The sequence below is a fragment of the Quercus suber genome, unplaced genomic scaffold, assembly GCF_002906115.3.
Source record: "Quercus suber isolate HL8 unplaced genomic scaffold, Cork oak 2.0 scaffold_434, whole genome shotgun sequence".
NCBI lineage: Eukaryota > Viridiplantae > Streptophyta > Magnoliopsida > Fagales > Fagaceae > Quercus > Quercus suber.
Window position 1 is genome coordinate 620,164 of NW_027069885.1, and position 17,816 is coordinate 637,979.

General features: G+C 33.7%; 1 protein-coding gene across 1 annotated transcript; it reads left to right on the forward strand.

The window, feature by feature from the left end:
* Positions 1–5,598: 5,598 nt before the first annotated feature.
* Positions 5,599–9,050, forward strand: LOC112024487 (probable glucan endo-1,3-beta-glucosidase A6). The gene is made up of 3 exons (XM_024057112.2): positions 5,599–6,102; positions 6,234–7,529; positions 8,672–9,050. The coding sequence occupies exons 1-3, from the start codon at positions 6,027–6,029 to the stop codon at positions 8,707–8,709; spliced, it is 1,410 nt and encodes a 469-aa protein (XP_023912880.2). The 5' UTR covers positions 5,599–6,026; the 3' UTR covers positions 8,710–9,050.
* The last annotated feature ends 8,766 nt before the right edge of the window (positions 9,051–17,816 follow it).

The following is a 17,816-nucleotide window of genomic DNA, read 5'->3' on the forward strand; positions in this document are numbered from 1 at the left end:
GACTCATCAAATCCAATAAACATCTAATACATCCAAATGTTAAAGAGTTCTTATCATCTTGCAATAGCCAAACAATTAATTGCCTATAGACCTTGGTCTTAAAAGAGTTCTTAGAATTATACTTTATATGGACCTTGTTCTCATTTGTATTTGCCTATTTGGTGCAAGTGAGGGAAAACATGTATAAGACTCAAGAGTTTCCTTCTTATTTTTTTTTTTGTTTGCCATTTTCTTTATCAATCCCTATTCTTACCTTTTTATTATTGATTCACGGGCGGGTAGAAAGCTATTATGATCAGACCCAGGTTAAATAATTATCATTGATTTCCACACATTTTTTTTTTAATAAGATTGTTATGTCTATTGATATGCTTTTCAATTCTTCATACTTATTAGGACATGCCCCTTGGATGTTCCAAAATTGTAAGCCATATAAAGAAGTTTGCAAAATATGTTGGAAATCAAGTGTTACATGGTCAAGTGTATGCACCAAAAATTGTGCCAAGTAGGGTGTGTCGGTTCGGTTTCGGTCGGTTCTTATAGGTATGGCCAACCGAAACCGAATATTTCGGTTTGTGAAATTCTCAACCGAAACCGACCGAAATGGCTAGAAAATCATTGGTTTCGGTGTATTTCTGTTTCAATCGGTTTCGGTCGGTTTTTGGTTTTCCAAAGAGAGGGTTATTGAGATTTTCAAAATCCTAATTTTAATAAAGCAACAGAGAGAGAGCTGTTGTACAAACCAGAACGACAGATAAAGAAAAACTTCCAAGAATATTTGTTCAACAATTTACACACAGATTCCAACAAAAAATTGAAAATATTTTGAATTAGCAAAAGGGTCCAAACAGAATTTTACTGTTGCTGCACCATAGCAGGAGCCTACCAGTGATTTTTCGTTCTCTGTACAGAGATATGTGACTCAAAGAGAAGAGAAAGGCATGGCCATGGTCCATGGACTCAGAGAATGAAAAGAAAAGAAAAGAATGAGGCGGCTGAGGTAGATGGGGAAGGAGCGGCTGAACTAAAGCGAGAACGGCAGAGACGTGAGAAGGGTAGAGGATTAGGGGTGGCTAAAGAAAAGAAAAGAGAAGAAGAAAATGGAGTGGCTGAACTGAAGCAAGAATGGTAGAGACGTGAGAAGGGTAGAGGATTAGGGGTGGTTGAAGAAAAGAAAAGAGAAGAAGAAAATAGAGAGACGGAGAAAAAAATTAGGGAAAGGGGCGGTTGAAGAAAAGAAAAAGAAATTCGGGATTAGGGGTATTTATATCATGCTACAGTACTAGGGTTTTAAAAAATTAAATTCCAAAAAACACACGTGCACGCGAAGGCTTGAACTCTGGATCTGCTAGCCAAAATACAAGGAGCATACCACTAAGCCACTGATGAGTTATTTTTAAAGTAACATAAAACATATATATATATATATATATATATCTAACACCGAAACCAAACCGAATATTTTCGATTTTAAAAATTCAAAACCGAAACCGAACTAAACCGGAACCAAACCGAAAATTTGGCAACGATTTTTGTCAGTTTCGGCCGGTTTGTTCGGTTCGTCGGTTTTTTGCACACCCTACTGCCAAGCAATGCAAGAAGTGGGAGAATGCAAGCGGTGGACATTGTTCTAACTATTTGAAATGCTATTGCGAGCATATAGACTATGTTTGACAATATGAAATGTATTATTAGTGTGTAGTCTAGTTATAACTAAAATAATGGGAATGAATTTTATATTTCAAACCAAAATTGTATCAGCTTTTAGGCTAATTTCATTATAAGTGGCAATGTTTTCCAAATTATTATAGCTTAATTAATAGACTCCTTATGGTGCTTGATGGCGGTTTATCATTTGTTATAGGTTTTGTGAGTAAAATGATATTTATGCAAGAATTCTATGGTCTTCTTATACTTCTTGATGAAGTATTCACCATTCATATATTTTATATATATATATATATATATAAATCTAACACCGAAACCAAACCGAATATTTTCGATTTTAAAAATTCAAAACCGAAACCGAACTAAACCGGAACCAAACCGAAAATTTGGCAACGATTTTTGTCAGTTTCGGCCGGTTTGTTCGGTTCTTCGGTTTTTTGCACACCCTACTGCCAAGCAATGCAAGAAGTGGGAGAATGCAAGCGGTGGACATTGTTCTAACTATTTGAAATGCTATTGCGAGCATATAGACTATGTTTGACAATATGAAATGTATTATTAGTGTGTAGTCTAGTTATAACTAAAATAATGGGAATGAATTTTATATTTCAAACCAAAATTGTATCAGCTTTTAGGCTAATTTCATTATAAGTGGCAATGTTTTCCAAATTATTATAGCTTAATTAATAGACTCCTTATGGTGCTTGATGGCGGTTTATCATTTGTTATAGGTTTTGTGAGTAAAATGATATTTATGCAAGAATTCTATGGTCTTCTTATACTTCTTGATGAAGTATTCACCATTCATATATNGAATATTCTAGTTCAATCAAACTTGAATTGAGTTAATAAATTCTCTTCTGAAATTAGTTAGTGGGCCTTTTCAAGGCATGCATTTATAAGGGACCATAACCCTAATTTGGAGCTGACTGCTGACTAGAGTAGCACAAAGAAAAAAAAAAAGGATTACCAAAATCTATTATAACTGGTGTGACAAATTTACCCAAAAATTTAACTTGAGAAGAGTCAGCCCAATTGAACCTAAACATCATATTCTTATTCACTCGGAGAATTACATTACCCTTTCTTAAAGTTTTTTTTTTTGGCTCACCTCTCCTCTAGTAAAGAAGTATGTGTATTAAATAGAAAACTTCGGAAAGGTAAGTGAAATTTTCTCATATTTCACCATAACTTTTTATTACCTTATTCAGGTTATTTAGTTTAAAACAAAACTTAATTACAGTACTTAGGTACTGTATCTTGGATTCCCTACTTAATATTCAGCTATGTGATTTTTTTCTAATGAGATAAAAATGTATTTTTAGTTAATTATAGTCACATAACTGAATTTTAAAAGGAGAACTTAAAGAATAACACTTAAGTACTGTACTTAAATTTTGCTCTTTAGTTTATATAAGTATAAAAATAAATAAATTATTACTTATTTAAATTTTTTTTTAAGTAACTTGATATTACAATGGATGAAAATTTGAATCCTGATTCTCCTAGCTAATAAATGAGGGAAAATTATGTTATTGAATTAAAATTCTTTTGATACTTTTATATAATTTATCGTTTAAGTTTAATAAGTTCATAAATATAAGTTTTCCGAGATAGCACTAAATATAATGTGATCTATCCTTTAAAAACACCATGAAGTGTTAGTTGATTACAAGGAGGGTTGGTTTATGTCAAAAGTTCTAATTTTGTACAGACTTGGTCCACCCAAGTGGAGAAAGTATGAAACGAATTGAATTTATTAAGTTTTAAACTGGTTCCTTCATTTTTACTTTTTCAAACATGAAACTTCTTTTCTAAAAGGATGGTTATCTTCCTTTGGGGGGGGGGGGGGGGGGGGGGGGGGGGGGGGGGCACAATTTGACTCCCTACAACCACTCTAAAAATAGGTCCACGTGGTGTGATGTCGAATGTCATAAAAGATTTGAGTGTGTTTTCCTCATCATCAATTGGTTTTGAGGTGGAATGGTATAGTTCATGGTCCGACAAATAATATTAGAGCTAAGGTCATGGGTTCGAGTCATGAGAGTGTCATTGTGAGGGAGGGATTGTTGGGGGACCGCAATTTGACTCCCTATAACCATTCTAAAAACAAGCCTATGTGGTATGATGTCGAATGCCATAAAATATTTGATCGTGTCTTTCTCATCACTGATTTTGAGGTGGAATGACATAGCTCATGATCCAACAAACCTAATTAAATGGGTCTAAATGGTTAAATCTACTAGGTAACTAATGGGTAAACCCATCTTTATTCATTTATTTTTAATTTCAACCTTTAACATTGATAAGAAAGAAAAGAAATTCTAAGTTTCTAACCCTTTCTCTTAAAAATAGCTGCGAGGTACCTCTTCCCTCTCCAAAGAGCAAGTCTAAACCCTAACTAGAAAATTTCTTATTGATTTTCTTCAGCTTTCTTCTCACTTTACCAGCTATCAAGCACATCCTAAGATTGTCTATTTTCTCTAACCCTCTCTCTCTTTGACTAAGTGTCTATGTTGTGCTCTAAGATCATTGAGATCTTCTTCTCGAGCTTAGAGCGTGGCCAAGGTGATGGAGTTGTAGACCACAGTTGACAATTAAGCCACCAGAGTCCCTCTTGGTTGTCGCACTCAAGGGATTCATTGTGAAACCATCAGTTAAAGGATTCGAAACCACAACTTCTCCTTTAAGATTGAATCGCATCAACAAGCTAAAATTCAGTGAAGCTTGAGTGCAAAATCAAAATTGAGAGAATCAGAGAAGTTCATTTGTTGAGGCTAGATTTTTTGTTTGGTTGCTGAGAAAATTTAGAAAATTATGTTTGTTACTCAGAAATTTACAAAGCAAACAATATTTTCTTGGTTGAGAAATCTAGCAAATTTTCTCCCTCTCTCTTGGTTGATTAACTAGATTTGATTTATGAATTTTTCTTGGCATCCAAACATTGGGATAGGAGAATTTTTTTTGGGATTTTTTTTTTCTAATTTCCTTTTCAATACTTTTATTAGATTTGATTAACAAATTTTCTTTGCAACCAAACACACGAATAAGAGAATTTTTTTTTTTGGATTTAAAAAAAAAAAATTTCTTTTCTATCCTTTGGTTAGTTGGTCTGAGTCTAATTTTAATTTTATGTCTTTGATCAATATGGTGGGCATTTTGGTAAATTTGTTTTTGAGTGAATGTATTTTGGTAGTATTATAAGTTTTTGGTATTTGTAAGTATGTATATATAATCTAAATAATGGTTTTTTTTTTTTAAAAAGTTTCAACCTATGGCGTCCGCTCTTGATGATAATTCTTTATTATTAAACTAAGACATCAATTAGTTTTTGGTGTAGGCGAGGATTGAACCCCAGATCTCTTTTGTAACTATCAGAGACTTTACCAGTTGAGCTAACTAGAACCCCACAAACTAAATAATGGGTTAAATGGGTGAGTTGGAGATTAAATAAGTTGGGTGGGAAATGAGTATTTAATATTTATTTAAACAAGTAATAAATGGGTAAATAGATAATTGTGTACCCAATCTATTTATGACCCAACCCAAAATGTATTCAATTTGCCCAATTTAGTTTGAGATTAAATTTTGTACGGATGTAGTGTAAAATATGTTTTACTCCTCCAATTTCCCAGATACCACATTGTCTTATTACATATTTAGGAATAAGCACAACTACAACTAGTCAATTCTAATACCCATATATAGATCTAACCAAATTGAAAATTTATTAAGATATTATTAGATGCAATAGAGTATTAAATTTTAAGTAAATTACTAATATAGAAATTTTTTATTAGAATCAATCGTAAATTTTACAGCTCATTTTTAGCCAATTCTTTATGACTTTCTCTTTCACTAGTTTTTGCCGACTCCTGTCTGTGGCTCTCTATTCTTTTATGCAAGGGACAATGACCGAGAGGTCCACTAGTCCAACGGCTACATGCACTTTCTGGCACCACCAGTCCCCTTTTCGCTCCTTCCTCGAAACCAACCCAATCCTAATTTACATGTTTTTATAACCAATGACCCACCATAACCTTTCTACTCGTTAACTTTTCCTTCGCAACCAACAACACATATCGCTTCAATGCTCTCTGCGCATTATACTCTAAACATTTCTTCTTTTCCTCTTTTCTTTTTCTTTTCCCAAAGCCCAAAGGTAAAGTCATATTCCCCCTAAAGTCCCTAAACCCCTAATTACCTCTTTGACGCATTGGTCAGTGCACCATAACAATTTGCCCCATCTTCTCCATAAACACCTTTCAATCCACTCTCATTGCTCTTGTCTCTCTTTCTGCTTCATACCCTTTAATACTTTCACCAAACAAAGTACTGTGAAGCTAAGCCAAAGAACCATGATAGCATTGAAGAAAATGGGTCATCTTGTTTTTCTTCCTCTCCTCATTCTCTCCTTCCTCATATCCACTTCAAGTAAGTCCATTTTTCTCTCAATCTTATTTATTTGTTTGTGTATATTACAATACCCTCTATTTGAATCAAATTGTGAGATCTAGAAAATAAAAATCTTAATCGTAAAATAAGCCTAACCCTTTTGTTTACAGGTGCTGAATTCACGAGCAAGGTGGGAATTAACTATGGCCAATTGGGAGACAATCTACCATCACCATCAAAGTCGGTGGAGCTTATCAAATCTCTCAAAGCCAAGCTTGTGAAAATCTACGACACAAACCCAAAAATCCTTAACTCCCTCAAGCACACAAACATTAAAGTCTCAATCATGTTGCCCAACGAACTCATCTCCAACATCTCCTCCAACCAAACCTTGTCCGATCTCTGGGTCCGATCAAATGTCCAACCCTTTTACCCACACACCAAGATCCGATACCTCCTCGTAGGCAACGAAATCATCAGCTCCACCGACAACAAAACCTGGTATAACCTCGTCCCTGCAATGCGCAAAATTAAATCTTCCCTAAAAGCCCATGGCATTCACAAGGTCAAAGTTGGAACTTCGTGTGCCATGGATGTCCTAGAATCGTCGTATCCACCTTCGAACGGGACTTTCCGAGCCGACATTTCGGGTCGGGTCATAAAACCCATGTTGCAATTCTTGAACAAAACCAGATCATTTTTCTTCCTCGATGCGTACCCGTATTTTCCTTGGTCTTCGGATCCTACCAAGATCAAGCTAGACTACGCTTTGTTTGAGTCCAAGGATTTCACTTACACGGATCCGGGGTCGGGTTTGGTGTACACGAATCTATTTGACCAGATGGTGGATGCTGTAATTTTCGCTATGAAGAGACTCGGGTACCCGGGAATTCGGGTCTGGATAGCTGAAACGGGTTGGCCCAATGGTGGTGACTTCGACCAGATTGGTTGCAACATTTACAATGCTGCCACTTACAACAGAAACATAGTTAAAAAGCTCACGTCCGAATCGGGTACTCCAGCCCGACCCGGAAAAGTCCTCCCATCTTTCATCTTCTCTCTGTATAACGAGAACCAAAAGCCGGGTCCGGGTACGGAGCGGCATTTCGGGTTATTATACCCTAACGGGTCAAAAATTTACGAGATTGATCTTTCGGGGGAGACTCAGGTGTGGGAGTACAAAAAGCCGTTGCCGAAGCCAACCAATGATGAGAAATATAAAGGGAAGATATGGTGTGTGGTGGCGAAAGGAGCCAATAGCAGCGAAGTTGGAGCGGCGTTATCGTACGCATGTTCACAGGGGAATAAAACTTGTGACCCGGTTCAACCCGGGGGTAAGTGTTATAAACCCGATTCACCTATTTGGCACGCGAGCTACGCGTTCAGTTCTTATTGGGCACAGTTTAAGAAAGTTGGTGGGACCTGTTACTTTAACGGGCTTGCTACGCAAACTATCAAGGATCCAAGTAAGTACACTATTTATAAACTCTCACATCATGTTATATTTGCTGTATAATTCTAGATAAGATTGTCACTTAGCTTATGTCATTGTTATGATGGTATTTTATTTTATTTAATTACAATAATATATCTAGTATGGCAACTTGTTTTACAACTTTTTTGTTATGACTGTGATGTGGAAGAGTATGTGGTCGTTGAATATAATTCTATGATAATTAAATTGTCATATCATTTTCTTTTATAAAAGTCATTGTCATATGATTTGTAAGTGAGATAAATACTGAAATAATTTTTGTCATTATTATTTATTTATATGAAAATTATGAGGTACAATTCTAAATTATTCATGTAATGGTTGAATGGATTCAAGCGATAATGACATCCTTTACAACGTGCCGTGCCTCTCGATCATCCCCTTTCCCATTGAATAATTAGGATTAAGAATTATCCTATTGGTTTACCCAGAATGTGTAGCACACATTGATAGAATTGTACAACCTTGTTGTCACACTCAAGGGGTTACACTCCTCCCCTATTGAATAATTATAATTAAGAATTATACTATTGGTTAACACTAAATCTGAATTAAACAACCTATGTCCATACATGGAAATACAAACTGTATGTAGTAAAATGCTAGGCGTTAAATGATAATGATTCATGCTGCCCAGATGCAAAAGAATATTTACCTTAGGTGATTATGGGAGATTTGGGTGATGTATTATTATACCTTTAGATTTCTTAGTTGATTTTAAACATTTGATTATACTAACCAATGAATTACATGATTGAATTTAATGATTCTTAAAAAAAGATAATGTTCTTTTTACTACATTGATGATTGATCAATGCAATCATGTTTTTATTACCTTACATACTATTCCTAAGTTCATCTAAAAAAAAAAAATTCATCAAAAAAATAAATACTATCTCTAAGTTTTCTACCATTGAAAAATTAGCAAATTAGAAGAATAACTGTAGGTTCTTTTATTTTTTGGAGAAACAAAAGAATAACTGTAGTTGGTAGTACTGATTTAATTCTTAATAAAAGTAAATACACAGTATATATTACATGAACTTTTTCTTTAACTAATACCACATTTGAAAAAAAGAAAAAAATTCTAATGGGTTTCTTTGGTTATTTCAGGTTATGGATCCTGCAAGTTTCCAGGTGTTACACTTTGAAGAAGATATAACTTGGTCCCCATGGTCTCTCTTCCTATGAAAACCTCAAATAAGTTGCTATATTCACTCTTATCAGAGTGATTTGGGCTCCCCTTTTATTTATTTGTCTTTATCTAATCTCCATTTTCCGATTACATTTTAGAATTTAGAAGACAAAAAAATCACCTTGGTCATAAGGTACATCGATCCCTCTAGGATTAAAATGGGACCCCAAATCACCCACTAGATTTTGATGCTATTCAAATATTATTATTATTCATTAGTCATTGCCTCAACTTTTATTGTAAGAGTACTTCATTTAATACAGACAAGCTTCCAACGGCTCTATTTTTTTTTGCCAACTATTAACGGCTATTCTTCGGTTCCTATTTTTATATTTCTCATTGCTTGTTTTTAGTCAACTTTTTGAGGATTACTGAAGACTTTCTCAGGTCCTCGAACTCTGAGGATAAGTATTTAATTTGCCAAAAGGAACTTGTTGGTTACGTTGCTGCACTTTTCTTGTAGCTTTCCATGACCTTTTCACAAAGGATTCCCTTGGCCCCCTCCCTCTATGACTATAAAATTACACATGCATATCACTGACACAGTCCTTTTGTTAATGGGTTCTCTCTTTTTTTCATTGACCAAGCAACCCAACAAAACAGAAATAATGATATGCAAAAGAGAAATCCAGTTCCACACTTACTTCACAATAGCTATTACATAAATCTAGGGCCATGAAAAAATGTTATGTTTTAATATTTTCACAACAAATTTTAAGTGTTATGTTATTACTGGCTGTTCTTAATGTGTAAAAAAGTATTTTCAGTAGTAAGTTCAAAATTGAATGAGTAATAACTTACGGGCAAAACTAAGGTACAGTATTTAAGTGTTGTTTCTTAGGTTCTTCTCTTAAAATTTAGTTATATGGTTGTACTTAACTAAAAATATACTTCTTGTGAAAGTATTATAAAAAAAAAAAAAAAAAATTTCTTTTGCTAGTAACCAACATTTGTGTGATGGTTGCCCTATAAATATAAGTTCTTGTAGAGTGAGGAAGAGAGGTAAGGGTCAAGATTCAAGTTTCCAGAAGAAAAATTCACGCAAATACACTTAGATTAGGCTAGAGTAAAATTCTATATTAAAAAAAAAAAAAATAACAACAACATTCATCAGTTGCATCTACAATTATCCTACAATGTGGATTAGATTCTTGCAAGAGATTCAAAACTAAGATAGTCGCCTTCAATTAGATCCTTTTGTAGCTTCTATGGGTTTAATTCTTGACATTGCAGCAGCTATAACCTCTCAACGTTGTTTCTAGCCTATTTGCCAATTAAGGTTGTTATTCATACACCCAAGATTTTATTTTTTGAGAAATGCCCAGGATTAGAAATAACCCATCATATACTTGGCAAGTCATCACGAAGGCAACGATAGTATGGAAAATAGGCTAAGATAGCGGTTAGGGAACAATAGGAAGACTACTGGCTTTCCACCCTAATGACATACATGGTGATCTCTACGAGGATTAGGGCCGTGTAAACCCACCTCAGCTCTCTCACCCAACTCTTCCACATGCGCCATCCCATGCAAGTTATTATATGCAAGATGCGGGTTGGGTGATTTCGATCATCAAATTAGAAAGTCAATTTGACTTGTAGGTTGAGATTTTACCAACTTGCTGATGATTGACATGCCTGCATATAATTACATATATTACTTGTCCACACCCAATCAATCCCTACAAAAAAATATTATTATTTTTGGATAAACTTGCCAACCTGCACAACTTGTCGAGTGAAATATTGGGTTTTCAATCGACTCGATAGTTGTAGAGTTTGGTTGGTGGTGGATTGGAATTTTTCCAACCCATAATGACCTTAACTCACCCAATTTAACTCAAGCACGATCATAACGAGGATTGATATTGGTGAAGAACCAAAGGTCACAACCCTAACTAACATGGAAACTCAATCTTGGCTAAGGGACATGTTGCACACTCTCTTCCTACCATTTGAGGCATTTTTTTTAATAGAAACTTTGAGACCGAAGTGGTACATATAATCCCCCCATGTCTATTGCGGAGGATTCTCACTTGGATATGAAACAAAAACACAGTCCGCAAAGTGAAGATTGTCTATAATATAGCAAAACAATGCATTCAGGAAGAAAGTTAATGGGGCTTATTTATGGTAAAAGAGAGTTAAATTGAGAGCTATTAACAATAATTGGGTTGAAATTCTTCTCCAAAAAAATGTATTTTGCTTACTATTTCGTGAATATCTCTCAGGCCATTTTGAATTTTTGGGTGAGGTCAATGATTTTGAAAACTAGACATCCAGAGTTTCAATTAAAGCATAAGGATGGATTTGTTTCATTAAGATACGAGTGAGATATGATTTTTTGATGTTGACCTTGCTGGTTGTAGGGAAGTTATGGGAAGAACTGAACCTTCAGCCCTAACTCCTAAAACATATAGGGTTTTATGTTTTTGCCCTAAGTATATAAGGCAAACCCTATCCACGTTTTAGAGGTTACTCATATTGTTGTTTGTGTGAATCTCTTGTGAGATTTGTGAGGAGCTTTCTTTCACACAAATTTAGGATTATCGAGAGGAGATTTCTTCAAGAACTTGATGATCATTCAGTTGCTGCCATAAGAGCTTAAAGATACGCAAGTAGGAGTGCTCATACTTGCTGGAGAATCTAAGAAAGAAAGAGTCCGTGGTCTTGGAGCTTGCACGTGGTCATGTCAGTAAGTTTTTACTAGTGGGCAGCAATAGGATGTTAGTGGTCTAAGTTGCTATTGTAAAATTTCGATTCTTTCATAGTGGATTCAGGTTTACTTTGAGGATAATTAGGTTAAATCCTCTCCAAGTTTTTTACTGGTTTGGTTTTCCTAGGTGATCATATCTTTGTGTTATTTATTTTTCTGCTGCTATACATGATATGATTGTTTTGATTGTGATAACCTAGATCTGGAATTTGGACTAAGTAATAACTTGGCTTATTAACAAGGTTAATCCAGTTGTGTTTTAAGGGGTCTAAGAACAAACAAGTGGTATCAGAGCGGTAGCTCTTTTGTTTTAGATCTTTTGAGGGGTCTAAATTTGTTTTAGATTAGACAAAGGTAAAAGTTTCTGTTTCTGTTTTAGAGTAGAACAAGAGTTAATAACAGAAGTGTTTCTGTTTCTTTTAATCTTAAAACTGAGAAAGTTTATATCCCTCCTTTCAAGAGGAATAATAAAGAAAAGACTTATGTTGCTAGGTTAGACAAAGGTAAAAGTTCTGATGTAGACGCTGAAATTTCTAAACCTAAGTCTAAACCTAATGCTAGTGTGCAAAAAAAATCTGTTTTTGTACCTTCTTGTCACCGTTGTGGTATTGTTGGTCATATTAGACCAAATTGTTCTTTATTGAGGCAAAAACCAAAATCTAAGACTAGATTTGTTGTTTGGAATACTGATGTTCCTAAATTTGTTCCTATTTGTCACTTTTGTGGTGTTTTAGTCACATTCGTTCTAATTGTCATAAATTGAAATTTAAGCATTCTGTATTTTAATCTAGGATATGTGATGATATTTCTCCTACCATAAGTCCAAATAAATTGTTTCATATTCTTTTGAAAAATTTGAGCTTGTTGGCTTGTAAAAGAAATTTGCAGGATTTCAGTCTCTCTTAGAAGATTGGTATAATTCCTCAAATACACTCTGCTTCACATGGATTTTCACCTATAAAGCCGAAGTCTCATACTATATGGGTGAGAAAAAAAATCTCTAAGGTGAGTGTTGTTGACTTGTCCCTAATTTAATTCTTTCAATTGTTTGTGGACATGACTTGTTTCTGTTTTTAGTTGTTTTTTATTGAAAAAATAATAATCCAAAAACACTGAAAATTTTTAAAAAGACAAAAATATTTTATTTTGTGTCTAGTTTTATTTTTCTTGAGGATTACATGAATTATGATATCTCTCTCTTGATTTAGAACATGTTTGATATTGTGGAGAAACTTGAATAGTATGTGTTATATAAGTGCTAAGTTATTTCTAATTTTGTGTGAGTGTGTACTAGTTTGTACATGTACTCAAGGGTTAATTAAGAAATTAATATTTCTTGTCTGTACCCTCTATAGCTTAGTTAAGCACTGTCATGTATTGCATTTGTATTGTTAATTTAGCATAATGTGTGCTTTTTGTTTTTGGTCATAATTTTTTTAAAACCAAAAAGATTTTTGTGTTTTGTGTTTTGTATTTCACTTCTTGGATTTATAATTAAGGATTGGCCATATTATCTTTACATAACAAGTTTATGTACCTTGTTTAGCTTGGATGAGTTTATTTTATTGCACTTTACTAGTTTGAGCGCTGTAGTGCATGTTGTGTGGAAATATGTTTATAGTTTTTGATCACTTTGTCTTGATCTTGAAGTCACATGTCTTTGACTGTTGGATTTGAACCTTTTGAGAAAGAGATAAATAACCATCTCACCACTGTTCACTAGCCAATCATGAACACCTTAGTACATATCATAAGATTTTGTGCTCGAGAAAGTGTAGCACATGCACAAAAAGAACATAAGGTGTAGCCTCGGTTTAAATGCTTAAAATTGGTGTCTACATTATTGGACTTAATATTAAGTCAAACAAATAATATTGGTGTGTATATTATCCTGGCTATTTTAATAAGTTTCTGAACAATTAAAATTGGTGTGTATATTATGAGGCAAATTAAGAAATTTACATGATTGCAAGTTTTTATTCTAGGAGATGTGAGAGTTATATGATGTAACTCTTTAGGTGATAGTCTCTTTCAAATTCTATGTGATGAATTTTGTAGACTTTGTGGTTGATTTCTATTCACATATCACCTCACATGTATCTCAAGCTTTTGTTAGTTGCACAAACTACACAAGTTTCTTTTTGCTAAACTTGGTACATTTTATTGTGTGTGATCTTGTTGTGGCTATCCAAGATTAAAAGTTCCTTGATCTTAATGCAAAATGTGTTTAAAGTTTGAGAAATAGGAAATTCTAAGGCTTGAATGTACCCGTATTGGGGATTTTTGTTCAAATTGAGTTTAATTGATGAAATTGGCTTGTTGAATTGATGTAATTGATCATTATAATATGTATTCTAACTTGTGTGATGATCAATTGATCAATTTTTTATAAAAACGAACAAGTGGTTTTTCGTATTTTAAGGTTTTTGTTAGAAACTCTATGCTGAAGCCAATTTTGTGAATTTGAACTTATATTGAACTTAGTTTAACTGCATTAGAGCATACATCATGACATATTTTTTCATGCATTATTTATGTTTTGGATTCACATGCATTGCATTGATTTATGTATCCATCTTGCAGTTTTCTAGTCATATCTCTCATTGTTTTTACACAACATGCATATACTTTGTTAAATTGAGTACTCAACTTGATTTAAAAATTGATTTATTAATTTTTGAGTTATGTACTTTTTAGTATATGCTAATTTTTAAGTGTGAACTGCAGAAAATATTTTTCTTAAAAGATATGATGGATAATCAATGTGCAAATATTTTCTTTACTCATGCAACTGTTTATGGGTCACATAGTATCAAGTTTGCATTTATTGATAGAGAGAATATTTTTTTTCACGTGTATCCTCACCTTAGTTTTTAACTTTGGTTTGTGTGTCTTTTTAGTTGTCCCCACCTCCTTTTTTTTCCCAAAACTTTTTTTTTTCCCTTATTTTTATAGGGGGAGAAGTTTGTTTTTACCCTTTGTTGCTCCTAAGGGGAGTTGTCTCTATTTTCTATAGAGTTGAATTATTTTGTGTTCCCTTGATTGTCTATTTTCTCTTGACCTTTGTTATTCTTTGTTTAAGTTATATTTGTCAATTCGTGACAAAAAGGGGGAGATTTAGATAAAATGTGGGAATATGTGTAGAAAATACAAGAATGTTCTGTTTAGGGGGAGTTAACATTGTTTTTGATGTATCTAACTTAGGGGGAGAGTTAGTTTGCATATTTGTTGATTTACTGTTTTTCTGTCACATATGCGTTTATGCGTTTGTTGAGTATTTTAGGAAATACAGGTTGATTCAGTCGTTCTGCTGTCTACACTTGCAACTGATGGATAGTAGTTAGGATTGAATTTTTTGTAAAGGCCTTTTATTTGTAAATTTTGAGTTTTTAGTTTGTGTTTTGTCACAAATTGCCAAATGGGGAGTTTGTTAGGTTCTAAAGTTTTAGGAATTTATATATTTAAAATTCTAATGTGTAATGTTGGCAAACCATGATCAAAACGGGTTGTTTAGTATTGTTTAGGCTTGCTCAAAGTTGGTTCTTTTATACAAAGTTGGAATCGAGCTGATGCAAAAGTTATTGTGCATTTTGGCCTAACTTGATTGATCTAAGCTTAGGCTTGATCAATCGAATCTCGGGTAGAATGCATTTTTGCTGCATAATTCCAACTCAGCCCTAACTCCTAAATTGTTTAGGGTTTTTTTGTTTTTGTTTTTGCCCTAGGTATATAAGGCAAACCCTAGCTACGTTTTAGAGATTGCTAATATTGCTGTTTGTGTGAATCTTTTGTGAGATCTGTGAGGAGCTTTCCTTCACACAAGTTTAGGATTATCAAGAGGAGATTTCTTCAAGAATTTGATGATCATTCAGTTGCTGCCATAAGAGCTTAAAGATACGCAAGTGAGAGTACTTGTACTTGCTGGAGAATCCAAGAAAGAAGGAGCCCGTGGTCTCGGAACTTGCACGTGGTCGTGTCAGTAAGTTTCTACTGGTGGGTAGCAATAAGATGTTAGTGGTCTAATTTGCTATTGTAAAACTTTGATTATTTCATAGTGGATTCAGGTTTACCTTGAGGATAGCTAGGTTAAATCCTCCCAAGGTTTTCACCCGTTTGGTTTTCCTAAGTGATCATATCTTTGTGTTATTTATTTTTTCGCTGCTATACATGATATGATTGTTTTGATTGTAATAACCTAGATCTGGAATTTGGACTAAGTAATAACTTGGCTTATTAACTAGGTTAATACAGTTGTGTTTTAAGAGGTCTAAAAATAAACAAATGTAGCTAAAACAATTGAAATAAATCTGTTTTCATGCGTATACCCTCAGAAAAAGCCTCAAAACTTGCTATTCTTTATAATCTGAAACTAGGGGGAAAAAGGGGGAGGGGGAGGGGTGGGTATGAGTTGACAACTCAATAATTAACTAAATCCTAACTAGCTAAAACAAGCATACTGATTGACAAAATAATACATTTTACATAAGATCAAATATTTCACATATATCAAAAGTTATAACATAATATGGATTTCAAAATAAATACAAGAAGTTTCATAGACTTAAAATAATTCAAAACTTAAACAAATTCATATTATTAACAATCTTTTATAACTATGGTCGCACTATATTCTCGTGACTGGGCATTAGATTCAGATGAATTTAGCTCAGTGCTAATGTATATCCCCATTAGTTGGGTCTATAAACATGATAGACTCGTGATACCCCAAATGAAACTAGTTTTGGTACCAATATATAATTCCCATTGGTTAGGTGCCAGAGATCAAAACATAGTCTGATTGTCTAACATTATAGTTCAAATAAATGTATATCTCATTCAAAATACATATATAAAATCATACATATAGTAATCAAATATATTTATGATGATTCACGCGCTATTCTTTACTTAAATCAATGTGGCTAAAACAATTGAAATAAAATTGTAATAGTTGTAAAACAATATTTAGTGGCTAAAATATATTAGAATAAGTAAAATAAAACCAATTAAGAGAAATGTTATTTACTTCCAAAAGCCATACCAAAAGGACACCACAATTAGGAGTTCAACCTATTACAATCCAATACACAAATTAATTCATAGACTTAAACAAAGCCACTTAATCCAATTTAAGTATATTTACCTAAACTTAATTCACTCCTCTCTAGAAACCTCAATTCAAGGAATTCTCAAAATATATTCAATAGAGTAACCGATTTCACTAAGCATCCTAGAGTCCAACTAGTTCGGACCCTCATTCCTTCACTGTAGTAATTTTTATCCTTTTAGCCTAAGCTCTTCTATTATCAAGAAATTCACTTAAACCATCCCCAACCAAATACATGCTTGAATCTGTAGGATTCACAATCCAACAAATTAATCCAAAAAGAACACAATACATCAAACCCCATAAAAATTAACATGTTACACTCCAAATTTTTCCCCTCAAATGCATAAATAAATTCGGTGTACTGTATTAGTTAAGAAAGCCTTAGAATGAAAAAAGGCTTGGGTGATTACCTATACTTGGGCAAACCAAGACTATAGATGCAACCTTTCTTAATTCTAGCAGATTTAGATGGATCAAATAGTTAGAGCAGAAAGTGATTAGAGGTGTTAGCTAAATAGCGAGATAGCAGGTGGAAGAAAAAATGGTGCAACAGCCCAAGGGTGAACTAGTGAATGGAGGAGAGAGGGAGATCTCAAAGTAACGTCAAAACTAAAAGGAGGGGAAGTAGTTACGACTATTAAGGTTGAAAGTGATTTGGGTTTGATCTAGTTCCAATTACCAAAAATACCCCTCTCTTAACTTATTTCTTGAGATGATAGAATTTTCTTCTCAATTTCAAAAGCTGATAAAAATTTGGTTCCTCCACATAATTCTCAAAGCAAAATAGATATTAATGAGCGGGTTCCAGTTAGCTCAACTGGTAAAGTCTCTGATAGTTGTATAAGAGATCTGGGGTTCAATCCCCGCCTACACCAAAAACTGATTGGTGTCTTGGTCTGATGAGAAAGAGCTATCATTAGGAGCGGACGTCATAGGTTGAAACTCTTTCAAAAAAAAAAAAAAAGGATATTTATGAGATAAGAATTGCTAGAACTTAAAATTTTCGGGTATTACACGTACAATTTCAATTCATCAACAAAGACATGTACTTTTCAATTTGGTTTTCTTCATCTTCTTATTAAATAAGTGGCGATTCCATTTTAAAAATCTTGACCTAGCTAGGGGGGATGATGACATCAGTAGAACCTTCACTTTAATTTTCTTTAGAAGAAATAACACGACTACACCCATTCGCATGGGTTATGCCAAACTTAAAATTTAAATTTTTTTTTTTTTT

What these genes read in the sequence shown, in the direction of transcription:
- LOC112024487 (XM_024057112.2), top strand. Translation starts at nt 6,027, where the DNA reads ATGATAGCATTGAAGAAAATGGGTCATCTTGTTTTTCTTCCTCTCCTC. An exon ending in CTTCCTCATATCCACTTCAA is followed by an intron (nt 6,103 to 6,233) that starts GTAAGTCCATTT and finishes TTTTGTTTACAG; the next exon opens with GTGCTGAATTCACGAGCAAG. An exon ending in GCAAACTATCAAGGATCCAA is followed by an intron (nt 7,530 to 8,671) that starts GTAAGTACACTA and finishes TGGTTATTTCAG; the next exon opens with GTTATGGATCCTGCAAGTTT.